This window comes from Passer domesticus, chromosome 3 (assembly GCF_036417665.1).
Source record: "Passer domesticus isolate bPasDom1 chromosome 3, bPasDom1.hap1, whole genome shotgun sequence".
Classification (NCBI taxonomy): Eukaryota; Metazoa; Chordata; class Aves; order Passeriformes; family Passeridae; genus Passer; species Passer domesticus.
The window spans coordinates 54790668-54809546 of NC_087476.1; the positions used below are offsets into that span (position 1 = coordinate 54790668).

Below are 18879 nucleotides of genomic sequence, written 5' to 3' on the forward strand. Positions count from 1 at the left end.
CTACCTGTTATATTCCCTTACATTTTAGGAAGCTTAAGATACCCTTGGGTAGTCCCTTTGCTGAGATATTTTCTTATTTAATGTCGGGGATGGATTGAAGGAGCTTAATCCAGCTGCATAGATACAGCCATTTAGTGGCATTTGAGATATCATAAGGGTATCCCAGAAGCCTCTGGGAGTCACGGAATATGATACTGGACCTATGGGAAACACACACCTTTCTGAATTGGCAGATTAAGCCATGCAGGAGATCTGGGGGCTTTCTCATTTCTGTATTCAGCTAGCTGAGTTCATTGTGAAGTCACACATTCCATGAGCAGCACCACTTGAGACTGGCAAGATTTCCAAACTGAAAAGTCTGAAAGGGAGAATTTGCTCTTTGGTCACTACCCCTGGGAAAACTAAAATAGTGTTTGAGCCATAAGCCCTCAAGGTATGTAAGCCAATCATCCGCTCTAACCCCATTTCCTTCTCCATCACCTTTTGCCTTCTGACAATCCTTTGGCCAAGGACCAGGAAGGTGCTATCTTTCTGTTTTTTCTGGCTCCCCCAAGTCTAGGGCCCTTCCTATTACAACTGGCAAGAGGTGGTTTCCCTCACAGCCTGAAAGACCATAAATCAAACAAGTCCTTAGGGCAGAGGAAGGGGCTTAATGCTAAAAAATTAATGAGACCAGTCAGAACAAGCCACTGAATAGCTGGTTTAGCAGTAATCTCACCCTTGCTGCAGAGGGGAGACTGGCTTGCTTTTCTTATGTATTTTAACAGTGTGAACATCCTTGTCATGGAAAGTACCTTCCATATGCAGCAGATGAAGGTCATTATCATTACAAAACACTCTCTCCTGGATTACTGCAGCTCCCAGATATTTGCCTGACTGTGGAAAATGACTTAGAAGGATTCTCACACCACAGCCATAAAATTTGTTGTTTATGGAGGCTTTCCTGATAAAACTCTGAGTATCCCTCTGACACAGAGGCTCAAATTAATGTCTGTCAGGCACAGTCCAAGCTTCTTTCCCTGGCAGTGCAACCTGATGGATATTTGTAGGGAGCATCATTTAAATAAAAATCTCCTTTAGTGACAGACACCTCTAGCATGGGTTTATGTGCTTACTTACCATCATCCTACTGCCCTGCACTTGCTCAAGACTTTTCACATGATGCTAGTCACTAGAAAAAAAGAGTAGCTACTCTTCAATCTTGTTTGAATATAATGCTCGGTAACGAGGAATACATTAGCAGATGTTTTAAAGAAACTGGAGGAGAAAGACAGATGCTGCTCCTGCAAGCAATGCCCTGCATGGGAGTGTACCCTGCCGAGTATGGTCGAGCTGCTTTTGAAAGAAGAATGCCTGGTTGCAAGGTAAAGGGGCTTGGGCTGCCCAAGGGGCAGACATCATCTGGCTCAAAACATCACAGGAAGATTGTCCTTGCAAGCAGCTGGATTTTCACATGAGGAAGTAAAAAGACTTCTTAAGGGTTTTATTAGTAGTAATAACTTTATTACTCTTCTCATATAAACACAAATGCCAAGTATAACAGTGAGACATTTCCTATCAATATCTTTTCATCAGTTTCATGCCATTTACAATCCAAGACTATACTGACACAAAGCACACATGACAGGCTGACAGCTTATGACTGCTCAGAAACTAAAGCTGGATATAAAGTCAGCCGTGTGAGTGGTAAGTAGGTCATCTGCTGGGAACAGATGTGCTCCCTCATCTGCATAGCCCTGCCAGTCGGATTTGACCCATAATGCCCTAAATGTCCTACTCTGCCTAGCTAAAAGAGAGTGTGGTGGCCCAAAGGGACGAAGAATCCTTCACTAACTATTCTCCAAAGGTCTCCTTAACCTGGAATTCATTTTCTCCCATTTTATCTGAATTAATTTTGATGTGCTGGCTTCTAGTTCACACAAGGCTGATTCATTCTTCCAGTCTTGGAAAAGGGATGAAGACAAGGGGATCTGGCTAACAATAATTTGAATATAATTTGGGTTTGCCTGTGGTATTGGCTTCTAGATAAAATATTTGTGTTTTGAGACTAAGACACTTCAACAGTTTATATTTTTCATAATCAGTGCAAAGGATTGGCAGGAAAGTGCCTTTATGTGTGCTCCTAAATGTATAGAATGAAAATCTCCACTGCTTTTGTTAAAAATATTAAACATTTTGTTCCATTTTGCAGATATATAGTGACATAATTTAGGATCTCATAGTCATACATTGCTACTTTCATTGTAGAAACACATTTAAAACTGACTTTTGATGCCCTCAAAATTATGGAATACATTCTTAATCCTTAATAGGGCTCACAAGTGTTGATTCTTGCATTTATATTGGTTTTTTATTTATGTATATATGTCCAGGGAAAATGAGATAGAGAAAGAAAGGAAAGTTGTTTAGGGATATTCAACATCCTCTCACCACCTTTAAGTTTAACCCTTAATTTTCTTACAACATTCAGGCTAGCAAAAAAGGCCTAGGCCTTTAGAGGAGATGCAATATTTGTCTTTAATTTCTAAAGCAAACAAGGGTGACCAGTGATGGCCTCGGGCAATGCAGTTAGACAGTGGTGATTCCTGGTCTGCAGAAGCACAGCACAGTGCAGTTACACCCTCTCTAGAGATAAAGCAAGTTTAGCATGCACTCCCTACAGGATCACTCCAAAGCCCTTCTCAATGAGCTCATAAGACAGAAAAGATCCACATGTGCCCTTTCCAAGCTTTAGCAGATAAAGGATGGTTAACTCTTAACATGCACACAAAACCAGGAGCTTGTAATTTCTCCTTTACTGGGTGTGAGACTGTTTATTGTTTTGTACCGAAGTCAGAGGTTTCTTAATTCACACATGCTGCAAAACCTTCAACTAAAGCAGGCAAGAAGGGGTGTGTTTATTCCTGAACATATTAATCCAAAGGGAATAAACAGAAAATACTGACATTTCTAAAAACCAATGCAAACATGTATTTGCATTTTGTATAGGAAACTAAAGCCACTTTCAATCACAAGGGCAATACCTGCAGAAATGCGTCCAATAAACCACACTTGTTCTCTAAATACAGGGTCTAGTAAAAAGCAGGATGAACATGGATAAGCTAAAGATAAATATCTACTTATGTATCTTCTTTATTACATTTGTACAATTGTTTAAATTTTACCATGTTTTAATTGCAGCACAAATAAGTGTGGGCAGTATTGGCAAACCTGGAACCTTAATGAATTTATGAAAGTGTATAAATTAATTAATATGCTTCAGACACTTACTGGACAGTGATAACTCTCTGAATTCTCCATCTAAAGGAATACACAGCAACTGCATGCATAGATTTGTAAACATGCCTATGTATATCACACATCTACACAAACAGATTTTATATAACAGATGTGACAGTAGGATTTTTGCTACTAGCTCAAATACTTCTTTGCACTTTTGCAAGGCATCCAGTATCAGGTTTAGCTCTGCTATTGATACCTAAAAAAGTCAAGGATCTAGCAATATGACAAGCTCTATACGAGATGAATTTAAATGGGATGAGATCAGTTCTCCCCTTTACTGGCTGGTGGCCTTATTGTCAACAGAGGAGCTGAAAGACTGAACTCAGTCAAGCACCAAAACTCTTACCTCTACCTGCCCCTGGACATCATCAAGAGTATTTTCAGCAAAAGAAGATTTTCTGCTCTGTCCTCTCCTGTGGCCAAATTTGCATTTGTTCCTCAGGACTTGCTCGTCATCTTCAATGGGTCTCCGCACGTATTTGAAACGATCTTTAAGGGCCCGTTTCCACAGCATCTGTGGTGGGGGGAAAACATAGTCATTACGAGCATCTGTCAAGAATTTGCCCCAGCCTAGAGCAGGACAGTTTTTTTTTTTAACCAACTCTACAAAAAAGTGTTTGCCATTAAGCAGAAAAAGGCTCATAGGGCACCACCACCACTGGCTTCAGGATGGAAGGAAACAAAAGCACCTGTGGTAAATGGCTCTACAGCAACCAACAGCTGGGCTAATGGCACTGCTGTGGCTTGCTGAGGATAACAGTAATTGAATCTAAGGGTTACATCTACCCTAGGCTACCAGTGAAACTGCACTGTTGTCCCTTCCTCAGCTCTTACTTTATGCTCCATTCATGACATTGGGTTGTGAAACTACACAGTGAAGCAGATCAGCTCACAGATACAATAGAAACTGCTGTGGGGTTTGAGGGCGGGGGAGTTTGGTGATTTGTTTTGGGAGATTTTTTTAGTTTAGTGTATTATTTTTCCTTTGCCTCTGGCAGTATCTGGTTGCACTTTTATGATTATTGTATCTAAGAGAAGGGAGTGGGAAAGACACAGTGTGGCACTACCTTTTGCTTGGAGCCTACAGGATTCAAGTAGATCAAGTATATATACTGGATCAAGTAGATTTTTAAACTGAACTGCTGAATTAAGAGAATAATTTAAGTAGGTCCTAGCATTTGTAAGACATCTCAAGGCATGTAATGTGCAACTTAAAGGCATTTCTGCAGTGCAAGCAGATGCAGGTCCTGATTAATGCAGCCATTCATCATTCTTTGGCAGTCAAAGGCAGAGTTTAAGCAGCCCCAACGCTTCTGTCACCCTTGCGTATTCCTTTATTCAGTTATTGAAAAGTCACTCCTGAAAGTTGTATGGACAGCAACTTCCTCATGCGTCCTTTAGGACCAATGGTCATTTGCGTGTGGCCCAAAGCTGGATGTCCATGGCAGGAGCTAGCCATGCTGTGCCACTGACACCCTGGGAAGCAATTTCTAAGGAAAGACTCTTCAACACATCTGCAGGCACAACCTGCAATTTTGAACAATCTGCAGTTTTTTTGTCATTACTCAAAATCACTTGCATATTCCAATTACTGGGGAGTATTCAAGAGTCAGAGGGAAAAAATCAGTCAGAAAAGTGACTGCAAATGAAATGATGTGGAGAGATTCAAATATCTGTTACTTCATTTTCAAAAACTGACTCCAATATTACGCTCACTTAATATTATACTCAAGCCTGTACCCACTGACATGCTAAAACACTATATAAACAGAAGAATGAGTACCCTAAATTTCTTACCAAAATGGTGTCATTTATTAGTCAAGGTCACATGATATGAAAGGTTAACTAGCTGTAAACCAGATTTCAGTAGAAGTAGACTAAGCAGTACAGTATCTCTCTTTGTAATGAGTCAGACATGCTTGCCTTGCTCACTCACAGGATACAGATGAGAGGGTTTCTCAGGAGATGGTGGTGAAGGCAGTGTGACCTTGCATTTCTCCTGCCAAGCCTATTGTTCCCACTCCCCAGGTTCTAGCTGACCTACAGGCCCTCAATCCTAAAAGCAAGACCTCTATAAATGGAGAATGGAAGAGCTATGAGACTACAATCCCTGTGGTCTCTACTTCAGCTCATTTTGAGCAGCCCTGGGCCTACCAGGGCTGGAGTGCCCTTCCCAGGGGGACACTCTCTGCCACCCACCTATGTGCCCTTACCAAACTATCTTTTCACACTCACAGTTGAACACCCAAGAACTGGAAAGCAAGCAAGTCCATCTGCATTTCTAGTATGCAAACTTCAGGCCCAGGGTTCTGTCAGAACAGAAGTTACAACAGCACTAACCTAAAGATAATGATTAAAAATAGAGTACAACTACTCACCCAGTCTTCTCACAAGGCATAGTCACTGCCTCAAGATGAGTATTACACCTCAGCACCATTTTCAGAAGCAGTAAGGTGACTACATGCATTGAAAATCCCACTTGTTGTTCACCTGAACCATTAAAGTCCCTAAATACATTTATAGTTCTGGCCTTATGCATTAGCATTATATGCTTAGCAAAATTTGTGCCTAACTTGCTATTTTAAGGCTGCTAAGAAAAGCAAACAAAACCCTTAGTTTAATGCTTCTTTGAAGTGTTTAACAGATGTTATTATATTTTAAAACATGTTCACCGCAGAATATATTAGCAGCTGACAATTTCAGCATCCCTGCAGTTGAACTTCACACTGTTTCTTTCTTTTCAAAATCTTTGTTTGCCTAGAAGATATTTTTGCTTATTCTTTCACGTTAAAGAATATGCTGACACCTATTCAAGGCTTTAAATATCCCACAAAGTTCAAAACTTTCAGCTGTTTCATTCTCCAATCCCCCCAACATATTAAGAATTTTAATTAAATCTATTTCTGTAATAGGATTGTCATGAACTTAGGCAAGTCCCCTCTCGCATACTGTTTCCAGAATGAGACTGCAGACACATACATTTATGTGATTTTCCTTGTGGGTAATGCATGCTCTAAAAAGGATGCTTCTGTTACCATTTTTGAACCAACAATTTTATTTTCTTATAGTTTTCCTGCTCTCCCCAGCTTCTCCCAAACACCACCCTGGGAAGGTTTACCTTCCTGGTGAAAGAGAAGGAGGATTAGCCTGTCTCTATCTGACATAGGAGAGAAAGGATTACACACAGATTAAAATCAGTCATTTACTAGCAAATAATCACTTTGCGTGCAGCAGTTACATAAATCAGTCATGCCAACACCACCATCCTGGGTTTCACAGGCACCACTCACAGGCAGCCACAAGCTCAAGGGAGCTGCTTATGCAAAGCCTACCCAAAAAGGCAAGTGGTGTGGAGCAGAGAGCCCTGTCTCTCCCTTCCTCGTGTCATGTTTTCTTGACACCATACGATTTTCAAAAGGTTGGCTGAAATGAAATGGAATAAGGGAAATTATTCTTTCCAAATTGTTAGGTTTAAGCCCTGTAAAATGGACAAGCATAGACAGGTAGAACATCTTGCAAGTTGTCAAGAAACAGTGTCAGGCCAATTTGCTTTTGACTGCTGTGTTTATGACCTTCACTTTTTCTATACAAGCTATTTGTCTGTAACTTACAAACGCTGTACTGGTTACAATATTCATCACAAATCTAATGAACGATTCCATGATTAAATGAAGATTTTTTTTTTTAATGTCATATGTTAGTTTAGGATAGCATTGTTCTGTAAGTAGAAGGAAATGCCATGGGAAAATTTCCTTATGCAGTCACTTTAAAGCACTTATAAAAAGTTAATCTTGGAATTCATTTCATTTCAGGTACCCCACTTCTTAAATAAGTTTTACTATTAGTAGAATTTTTTTTTCTAAATCATTATTTAGAATGTTAGATAATTCTTAATCCCTGCTTCTAGACTGACTTCATAAATAACATTCTTTCAAAATTCATAGTACAAAAGTGGCTTATTCATTACTTTATTCGTAAATTAATTTATTTAGGGTCATTATCATTGTCCTGACTATATTGAATTAGATATCTTTTGAAAAAGGACTGATGCCACAGAAGCATATTTTTCACACTGCAAAATTAAATGGAAAAAGTTTTAACCAAGAAAACAGAATTGTGAATAATCCACTAATAAATCTTGAAACCACAAACTTTTAATGACCTCTCATTGCAACAGTATGAGATTGAAAATATTAGACTATAGTTCTACATAACACACAAATTGTTTAAATTATTTGTTTAAAATAATTTGGAGGTGTAAAAAAAAGGAATATTCAAAGTTTTGCAAGTAACTTTTTTTCTTGTCGTGACAATTCTGGTGGTAATTTAGGTGCTCTTATGTTTGGTTTTTGTTGTTATTCCTCTATGTTTGCCAAAAATCTTTCCCTTTTCCACTGGTTCATTTCACTTCATTTCTGCAAAAATGTTGCAATAAAATGCTGACATTTACAGTTCAAAGCTTCTCCATCCATGCACATCAATAACATCAAGTTCCTTACATTCTGATTTTCTGTGCTTGGCCAGAAGAAAATATTAGTTCTGGAATCCCAAAATCCCTCATGGGATGAGTTTTCCCTTTCCTCATCCAGGAAGCCCAGCTGCCTGCCCCTGCCCAGGCACACAGGCATGCACACTGAACAGTTTCTGCTGCTCCCTTCCAGCAGCCAACACACTCCATTTCTGCAGAAGGGCTTTAAACTGCAAGACTTGTGAGTTAAACTTAAAATCACACCCACCACTGGTAGACCTTCTCAGGACATCTCTAAGAACTACTGCAGCCTTCTGCAGAGCCCAGCCCATGCTGTGGCTTCTCCTCCACACCAGAGGCTGAGAAACTGCTTTCCCTTTAAGCATAACTTTCCAGTTAAAATGAATATAGGAACTAAGACATAACACAGCAACACATAGCAAGCAGTAAATGAAAGTCACTAACAATACAGTGGTATAGAGCATTTTACATAGCAGAAAGGATAACACTCAACAGCAGAAGTGAGCTCCAGCACACCAGAGGGAGCACAAAGCTTTGTACTCCAAACTGCAGTCAGCCCTTTTGGTTTCTAAATCCAATAAGTTATAATAGCAACAAGTTATAATTTCTTGTCAAAGTTGTAGGAAAAATAATTCCAATAATTGAAAACAGAGCTCTTGGTATTCTAAATAGTCCCCAATAACTTTATTGCACTACCATTACTGGAAACCATTATTCTCAGAGGCCAGCCCAGCTGAATTGCCATGTTTGGTGTCTCCCATTCTCCAGCCTTACAAGACACAAAAAGGAGGTGGTTATTCATCCCCGCCCAAAGCTGACACCAAAACCACATTATATGAACTGCTTCCCTGGAAGTTTATATATAAATGCTACTTAACAAAAATGTAACTAGCATTTTTGCTTGAAATAATACTCTTGTGCTAGTTTTCCTTTTTTACATTTACCTATCAGTACCCTTTTCCTCTGAATTTTATTGATGGTCGATTTCTTAAATGTTTTCAATGTACTATTTTAAAAACTGTAACAATAACAACTGTTCAATTATTATAGATAAACAACTTAAAGATATTCAAAACCTCTCAGTAATCAATATTTTACATCTTACATTTTCATACTATTATCAGAAACAGCAGGCAACAATTATAGTCCCTTAATAGCTGGAGCAGTTTTAAAAGAAAAGTCTACAAAAATTTTGCTTTTTTTAATTGCTGAAGATCCTTCCAAGGAAAAAAAAGAAAGATTTTTTGTTGTCAATTTTTTTTACTGTTAATTTGCTTCTTAAAGATATATTCAATTCAATTTTACTGCAGGTCTTGTGGTAAGTAGTTATGCATATATTGTAGGGTTTGTTTAAGCTGTCACTGTTGTAACACACAACTGTCTCAGATCAAGAAAAAATATGTATTTATGTGTTTATGATCAAGTGTTTATGATCAAGAAGGAAGAACAGAATGTCTAACAGTAGGCCAAATAAAAAATACTAATTTGTTCTCACACTCTCCTCCAAACTTAAGAATGCAGGCATGCACCTTTTTTGCAGTTTTTCCTCTCTCAACACAGGCAATGGAGAGGGGCTGGCTCAGAAAGCGGTAGACTAGCAATATTGCAAATTGCTCATTCCAACTTCCTGTTTACATATTGCAGTTATTGCCAGAACGTTTTCTAGTAAGAATGGGGGGAAAGATCAAAAGATAAAGAACAACCACTCTGAAATCTCTGACATATCTTCTGCCAGCACAAATTCTGCCATCCATGCGGCAAGTAATGGCTATTTCCCAAAGAACAGAGTTATAAGTAGTTTCACACAGCCTATGGTACTTCTGCAATTACAGCCCTTTGAAAATTTAGCTTAAGAATCTCTGATTAAAAACAGTTTTTAAAAGTTAAGGGCTGTAAAACTGTCTTCGGAACAAGCTGAATATCATTCCAGCTCCTTGTCATATAGGGAGCCAGATGATGTCACAGCATTACTCAGGACCCTGCCCAAGGACCACCACTGGGGTATTCAGAGAGGTATCCTGATTAAAAATGAGGATAGGCTGTTTCTCTCTTGTCCTTTTGCTCCCTCCCTTCTCTTTGAGATGTTTTTGTTTTCTTTAGTCCCTTCCCTTCAACAATGTCTGGGCTCAGGGGAGAACTAGAATAGTTACCCTTAAGCCTCAAATTTTTTTTTATTCCCAAAATTATTTTGCTTTCTACACTAAGATGTTAGATATATTTTTATATGTGTTTAAAGCTAACAGTCCCCACTGAGGCTCACAAGCTTTTACAAGATGGTATAAAAGTATCACATAGCAAAGTAATGATGTGAAGTGAAAAGGTGACCACTGTCCTCCAAGACCACAGACAGACATCCAAGATCACAAGCGAAAAAAATGTAGTTCAAATTTAAATCATCTTCTTCCACTGCTTTCTGCTATTTCCCCAATGATATTCCAAAATTTATTTTTAAAAGTTTTTTTTTAAATTAGACCTAGATTCCTTAAACCACTAGTATTACTGCATATTGTAATTTCATATCTAACACACAATCATAATACATTACAAGAGCATTGGTCACATGTTAGTCCTCACACAGACAATTTTCTAAGAGCTAGCTTCTTTGTTTTTAAAAATAGAACAAAAAATCAGATTTAATTTTATCCCTAGACAGAAATCAGCCCAGAAAGAAAATATACCCAACAAGCAACAAGGGGTTTCATTTACAGACAGGTCTGCATGGTCTCATAGTAGCTTTGAGATACGGCTATACCTGCATTAATCTTTAATTGACATAATGAAATAAAAATGTGATTTGCCAAACACAGCCAAGTGTGTGTGCTCTGAATAGAGCCAGCATATAAGACATTGATATTGATTTCCTCTGAACTAGACTATTTTCCTGTGATTGATTATGTGGGAAAAGCCTACAATACTTACAAAGCCATTCCCATCTTCATCAAGGAATGGGTATGCCTGGAGCAGAGCGTTGACAACAATGTTATACTGCTGACTGTTCGGATACCTGTGCAAATAAGATGGACATAGAAAAGAAATACTTGGTTTTCTAGACAGCATTAAACACTGGAGTCTATACTGATCTAGATTAAATTATTTCTGACTATTTCTCAGGCAATCAATTGCCCTCCAAATAACAAAGGGCACAGCTTAAAGGTTTACATGAAATCTTTCAGTAGGTGTCAGGCCCTTAGCCTCTTTTATTTAAGCAAATATATTAGAGAATAGTTTTACATCCATTTGAAAATTTATGTCTGCAGACAACAGGTAATGCCCCCAAATAAATTTAATGGTGTTTACTTACAGTGATCCTTCCAGGTATTTTGTCATGTCTGCTTGTAAAAATTCAATAATTCTTATTCTCGTACTGTGATCAGGGCATTTTTTTTCTGCTAATATGCATTTGATGTCATAAGGGAAGTCTGGAAAAACATACGAACTTGTCCACTGCAACATCTTGTGTCTCACAAAAAATGATTTCAGGTTTTTTCTGTAAAAGAAAAGATTGTATCATCACCATCACCTCTTTCTTCTATGGAAATGCAGGCAGGAAGGAAAGATAAATACATGGGAAAACACAACACAAGGAAAAGTTATTGCTATAGAAATTCAAGTCCTGCTGTCATTGTTTCTGCATAAAGAATACCTACAAAAGCAGTGATCAATACATACAGAGTTAAAAAGTAGATGTCAAATATGGAATGTTATAACCAGCAGACAGTAGGAGGTGCTTCCTAACTGAAAGCAGAAGTCAGTGGGGGCTTGCTACTGTTGCAAAACACCTTTTTCTGTCTTCATTTATGTTTCGTCTCTAGTAAAACAAACAGATTAATTGAATAAAATACTACACATGACATTATTTAAGGCTGTCCTTTCACAGGGGAAGGCAAGGAAGGGATGGAGGCGGTTATCAGCTCATGGAAACAAAGCAGACACAGCCCAGCAGCTCCTGTCACAAGAACACCATGACCGCTATTTACAGAAGTCACACCCCAGCTGGCCTGAGCTTGAGGCAGGTTATCACCACTGGCTGCCCAAACCCTAATTCTGAAAGAACACAGGGAAAAGTGGGTCCCAACAGCCAGTTATAGTCTCAATACCTTCTTGAGCAGGTTGGTCTATAACTTTCAACCTTTCTGACCTGCCTATGCTGCCACACCACCTTGGTATTTTTTAATATATCTTGTGGGCTATAAAAACTTTATATCCCTGATATAACTGCACCAATGCCAGCCTTACCATGAATGGCAGTGCAGTGCTGAGGAAAAAAAATATATATAGCTTCAGAAACTGGAGTTTCTGCTTCCAACATCAGTAGAAGTACTCACAGCACTACCATTCCCCCACGCAAAACAGGCACAAAATGGTCAGGGCTGCTGTCTTTTCAAGCTCACCAGATTTCATGGGACACAGATAAGGTTATCAGTAGATGCAAAGTACAGTGAAGTTCTGTTTGTATTTTGCAGCCTCAAAAGAAAGCAAAGTTGTGCAGGAAGTGACAACATATAGACACATTCAGGTCCTTTTTTGGTGATAAATTAATATACAAATAGGAAAATAAAATCCAACTTAGATTCTGAAATCACTTGGAAATCCCTCCTATGCAAACACAGTGCAGATGTTTGATGCAGCATCAGTGAGCAGCTCTGCAGCCTTTAAGTTTGCACCCTGTACCTTCACCAACTTTCCTTATGGAAGTGACATAGCACACAGGCTGCAAGTTACTAGATAATGTTTTCAACATGATACCACTTAAAATTGCTCAAAAGTGGATAGAAGTTTAAAATTTACAGTACTTTTCATCTAAGCAGCACTGAAATTCCTTTTGTTGGTAACACCACTGAAGCCAAAAAGCCATTTCAAAAAGTGGCAGGGTTTATACAAGTTCCATTTGTGGACACTGGACTGCATTCAGTCACCCAAGAAAATAAAATTTTCTTGCAGTTGGGATGGCTATTAATCAGGGAATCATGGCAACTCTCCCATCCACCAGTCCCTTCACACTTGTCATGGCAACAAAAATACTCTAGGTTTCACTTTATCTTCATTTACCTTACCTAACACAAAATAATTCTTTGCTCTTCAAACAAGATCCAAAAATTCCTCTGGTCTCCACAGTGCGTGAGATTAAATATTTTACTAGTTTTAGCTGGACTCATAGCTGTTGGGAAGTCATGTTAAACATGTGCTGTAATATTTTACAATGAAATACAAGCTTGTTTGAAAAGAGACACAATTCCACATAAACTTTATCCTCAGAAACACTCACATGCAAACTTGTTTAACTAAAAGAACAGTTCAGTTCAGCTGTAATGCTGTCCTCTACAATCAAGGAAGGTTTTGGCTCTACAGATAAATCCCAGTGCACACACAGTTTTGAGATTCAGGCACAAATACATGCAGCCTGTTTCTGGTCATACATCTTCTAGCTAACCTGAGGCTCAAATTAGATCAAAGTATTGAAACTGAAAAAAAAAAAACCTAATAAAAATCTCAAACTCTCAAGTTACGTATTTTCCTGTCTCTCAGTTCTTGAGACGTTTGATTCTACAGCAAAATCAATCCAATGGCTAGCTAAGGCAAAATTTCAGCGTCCTTCTCTCTCTGCTGTCACATGTCTTACTTACACACCTTTCTCACTGGTACTAGGAATCCTGCAGCAAGTTACAAGGAGCTACAGTGACAAAGTTCTTAGTTATTCTTTTAATTTCGTTTTCTCACAGTTTAAGTCCCCAAAATGACTTCTCATGAGGTGAAACAAATACCGATTCAGATGAAGCAAGCTGGTCTCTCTATGCTTAGCTGCAGTAAGGAACTGCATCCTAAGAAGCATTTCCTCAGCAAGGAGAGAGCTATTCACAGAGCTTTTACCACTCAGCTTTTGTAGATTGCCACTTTAATGTTCTCAGTCACAGTCCTGTCTCACACAGCTTTTTCCTTCTTTGTCTCCATTGTAACCTTACTCTGCTCATGCACAGCATGTTTAGTGAGACATGAAGCCATAAAACAGCGTTATTTTGGGAGGAGCCATTTGTCTCCTTCAGATGGAAAGATACCCCAAAGCAAACCAGCCAACCAAACAAAAAAACAAACACCAAAAAACCTCACAAACAGCCTTCAAAGACCCATCTATTTGAATCATATAACCCCTAGCATCCCTAATCCCAGGGAATGCTTTGTTTTACTGCCAAAAGACAAAGAGTTACACATTTGCAGTGTCACCCAGACTATTCAGTGATGGCTTTAGATTGCACTGGAGAGAAGAGTGGGGAGTAAACACAGCATCATCTCTTCAAGTTCAGTTCCATACAACATCACACAGACACACACAGAGCCACCTGCATTAGCTGCAACAAGTCAGTAAAAATAATCTTGGTATCAATACAGACAACTCAATCAGCATAGCTGTGTAAAGTGCCACAGAGACCTAGAAACAAGATCAAATACTAGACAATAATAAAACTTCAATTTTTTAAGGTTCTTGAGCATATTGGTAAGAAGGATAAGTTTCCTGCATCTATTTACTTCATTTAGAGGAAAATATGATTTAAAGGCCAACTGACCACACAGATAAACATGCAGTGTGGCACAAGCTCTTCTTATTGTCTGCCAAAGTCCATGAGTCCGGCACCCATTGCTATATCTTGTATCAGCTCAGATCCCATTTAGGCAGAGGACATAGCAGTTAAGAAGAAACTTGCTGACATCAATGGGTTGTTCCCCTTTTGGTATATCCACATAAAACTCAGCACATAGGTGAAGTCTCAATAGATTCCCATTATTCACAAATGTAGGTTTAACCTTCCACATGTCTACATCACACATCAGCAAGAGACTCTGATCTGAAGGTCTGTAGTCTGGAAGAAAGCCCATGTCAACAAATCCAAGATAAAAACAGAGGAGAAAACAAGGAACTTGCAGATGGGAAAGAAAGGAAAAGTCTTCAGCTGTAAAAAAAATTCCATTTCCCTAACACATGCTTTCAATTTTATGACACCATTTAAGGTTGCAAAGGCTATTACCATCAAAAGGAAGAAATTATGACAGAAGATGAAATACCAAAAAAAGTTTTGTTCTTCTCAATAGTCAGAAAGAAAGGGCTCTATTTTTCTATTCTCAGTTCTGATATCTGTGCCTGAAAGATCCTCATGCCATTCTCTTTTAGTGCTTCATTGTCGTTTCCAACTTTTGAGAACAAATACAAGGTTTCCCAGTTATTCCCTCAAGGCTGGGATTTGCAGTCTACCTAGAGCTTGATGATGTCTTATTTTTTTAGTTCCCACCACACATAAGGGAAGGTATCCTTTAGACTGAAAATGAAGTTACCCACAGCAGTGTCAACTTCAGCAAGGCTGGGATGTGGGAGCTGTGAGATGTGCCAAAGCTGCCCATTTCCCAGAGCAGCTCCCACTTCAGCTTCCCCTGCAGTACCCCTTGTGTAGAAACCATCATGTTCAGTATGACCACAAAGTTACAGAAAAAATTAATCTGCTTCCAAAAAAGTTTGCAAGATACAGACACAACCTTCTTCTAGAAGGAGTTCAGGCTTTTTTGACAGTCTGAGGAGGTACATCACAGAAGGGAAGGCTTTGCACTTTCGCCTTATGTGAGGGCAGCAGCTGTAGGTTACAGAAAGGGGAACGAAAAATCCTCCCTAGGGAATCTGACTGACAAAATTGCCAGTTAAATCCAGCCATTTAAAAGAAACAGGGTTTACTTGTATTCACCCCTATAAGATATATTATGCTGTAGCTAAAGAATTTTATGGGTTTTTGGAATTATTGTTGTGCTGCTGTTACGACTTTGCTAGACCTTAATAAGGCAATGCAAGTAGTGTCTTCTGCAAGTCATTTGTAAGACTTGCTCATTTCTGGTGTGGAAAAGACATAGTAATTTTTTTTTTCCCCCTGAAAACTTCTGTGGAAGACTCACAGCTCCATGTCAATAAATTCAGGTCTGATGACCTGTGGTGCTCCAAAACCATGAGTCCTGTTGTCTTGACTTTCAAAACATCAAGGCAACAAGAACAGAAAATAGCTATTATTATGAGTCTTCTAGGTCTTTTAGGTTAGTATCCTTAAGCATCCTCCTGCAATAACAGAGACATGAAATGCTGACTTAAAACAAACAATAAAAACGTGGCAGAAATTCTTGTATCCACATACATTAAAAACCTAAATTTAAAGCATCTCCCCCAAGCCCTGAACAAACCAAACCAAAACTCAGAGACAAGACAGGTTTCATGAAGATGCAATAACAATTGGAATGAAATTATCAGAAATCATAAAAATGAAATTGTTTTTCTGGTATGTTATACCAAAAGTATAATCAAACAGCATCTGACATCTGTATTTCTGAACAAAATAGACAGGCAGTACTTCTCTCCTACTATTGACCACTATCAAAGACTTAACATGTTTTTTTTAAAGTCTGCTTTTCATGTCCTTAGGAGCTAACTGAAAAAAATACCATCAGAATTATTTCCAGTCTCTGTGATGATATCAAGAATAAAGTATTTGCTTAGAAACTAAGAAACTCTTAAGCTACACATTAAAAAGGAAACGAATGATCCATGCAGACCATCATGGCCATCTTAGAGATGGATGCCAAATTTGTAAGGGCAAAAGTAAAGATAATTGCAGATCTTCCAGTTTGTTTTCCCTGCTATCAGCTCAAATTTATGCAGGCACCAACACCAATATTGTCTCAATGCTGGAATCAGCTTTATCGGTATATGAACACTTAGCAGGCCCAGGTTAAGCTGAGCACTCACCACCTCTTCCAAACTCACTGTAAATAGGGAAGGTCAAACCTGTTGAGGCTGGCTGGAAGATCTGTTATCCTGCTTGTGCTCTGAGCAAATTACTCCAAGGCATTCAGACAGTAAACTTGTTACACAGCACTCAAGAGCTACAGAACATGTTTTTATAGAAAAAATAAATGTACAAATAAACATGTACCAGGACATTACTCTTGAGGGAAAACAGCTGGACCATCATAGTGGAAACAGTGGAAAAGGGATACATTAGGGATGTCATTTTGCTAACCAAATATGTTGAGGAAAGTCAGACAACATATAAACCAACCAATAAAAGGTTGGTTTCCCACAGCAGTATCAGGTATTTACAAATAATAAAAGCCTCTGTCTTAGCAACAAGATAAACCCCAGGCTGTCAGGAGCCATAAAACTGCTAGTACTCCAGTACAGAAAAGCAGGACTATGGGAAATGTATTTATTGAATTGTCTTCTGTGTCTATCTTATTGTCTTCACAGGCAGGCACTGCTTCAAGATTAATCTTCTTGGGAGATTAAAAAAAAAAAATGGGCTGGTTTTACTTCTATCATTGTGTAAAAGCATTATTCCATTGCAATAGGTTGCAAACCTCATCCCGTTTCATGTATATCCAATTTCAATACAAGAAAACAAATTATATAATTGCTTCATCCACTCAGTCTTTATTTTTGTGTTTAAACAATTTTCTTTGTTATTTTGGTAATATTTAGTAATATAGAAGAGTGTACCATTGTTAGGATTACCTACACAGGAAACACAGAGAAACTTGGAGCTAATTCACCAGCATTAATAATCCATAAAAGCATCCACTAATTCACTGCCAGCAAAATCATACAGTTACTGAAGCTGTGGCTCCATGAATCTTCTGGGAAAACAAAACCAAAGCCAAAAACAAACCAGAAAAACCCAACACCACAGACAACTTAAAACAAACACAAACAAAACCAAACAACAACAACAAAAAAAAACCAACACAAAATTTTAAGTTTTTCTTTTCAGATTGGATGAAATTAATGAGGAGACAGAGGCTGTAAGTATAATCCTGGCCAAGTAACAATAATTAAAGCTGTGATTTGTGTAATGGTTACTCTGATTTACAGAACCCATTTAAAACTCTTTATACAGCAAAAGGCAAATTAATTAAAAATAAGAATCTTTCAGAAGCACTAGCTAAATATTGCAGGATCATATTAGTGGTTTATTCCAAGGGTTCAAGTGATTTGGGTTTGTTTCTTTGATAACAATTCTGACAGGACCTTTGGAGTTTTTGGGATGTTCTTTTAAAAACAGAAGTACCAGGACTTAAAAGCATTAAATCATATCTGCGGGGCAGAATGGCAGGGGGAGAGATTGTAGCAGGTGGAAATAAAGTGGGATAATGATAAGCACACAAGCCTTTGGAAACAAAAAAATAATTGCCTTGAAAGAGGAACAGGGCACTTTTTCAACACTGACTGCCCATCTCAAAGAAGAAAATCGTGGGTAGGAAAAAAAAAAGAAAAAAACTCATCACATTGTCTTGCCTCCAGTTTCTAGGCAGGCTTATTTTGATAACCAAGGAAAATGAGTGTGCAAATGGAATCAGCATGCCTACCTACCCAAGTGCTATATTTAAGATGCCTCAAGCACACAATTTATTGAATAGCCATATTCTACTGTGTAATGACTAATTTGTCAGATTGCTGTTGAAAACACCTCTGAAAAATACAATTTTTTAAAATCAGATAAATAAAGACAAACGTGTATCTTGCCCTCTGCATGAGGTAACATGAAACAGTGAGCAAAGACTGAGGATGGAATTAAACCATCAGGCTATTTCATCCAGTCAAACAAATTTCTCTTCTTGTTGTTTTCTAAATACACCTGGATATACCTGAACCTGATCTCCAGTAATTAAGATCATTTTTTATAAAGTATAAAAGAAGCAAGATGAAGTGTTTATGTAATTTTCAAAAGGTAAGAAAAATTTAATGAATCTATTATAAACTCACTTTTGCTTTAGCACTCTATGGTCAATTAGTCCTTTTTCGTTTTCAGCTGAACACAGATACTTCTGCTCCACAGGACTGGAAGAATTTAACATCTGTGTGTCAGTAGCCCTGAAAGAAAAAAAGAACAAAAATCACTCTCAGGTCTTGTGCAGCTTATAGAAAAGAGGATGTTTAGGGTTCTAAAATACCAGTGGCAGAAAGAGAAAATGAGAAAAAGCAACATATCAAATATGTCGTGGTTTTAAATGCTCATTTCTCTTAATTTCTCAGTTCAATTATCAAACTCTGACAAATTATAAGGAAAAATGTAGAAAGTTCTGCATGC

At 38.2% G+C, this 18879-nt stretch overlaps 1 protein-coding gene across 10 annotated transcripts in view; it reads right to left on the reverse strand.

The window, feature by feature from the left end:
• SAMD3 (sterile alpha motif domain containing 3) overlaps positions 1-18879 on the reverse strand; it is a 39749-nt gene that overhangs the window by 11506 nt on the left and 9364 nt on the right. For all 10 annotated transcript variants that reach the window (XM_064413157.1, XM_064413156.1, XM_064413155.1 and 7 more), the window contains 4 exons: positions 18555-18662; positions 11073-11258; positions 10691-10775; positions 3629-3796 (listed from right to left, as the gene is read on the reverse strand). In XM_064413157.1, the coding sequence (XP_064269227.1) occupies positions 3629-3796; positions 10691-10775; positions 11073-11258; positions 18555-18646 (531 nt within the window). In that variant the 5' untranslated portion in view covers positions 18647-18662. The remainder of the gene's footprint in view (positions 1-3628; positions 3797-10690; positions 10776-11072; positions 11259-18554; positions 18663-18879) is intronic.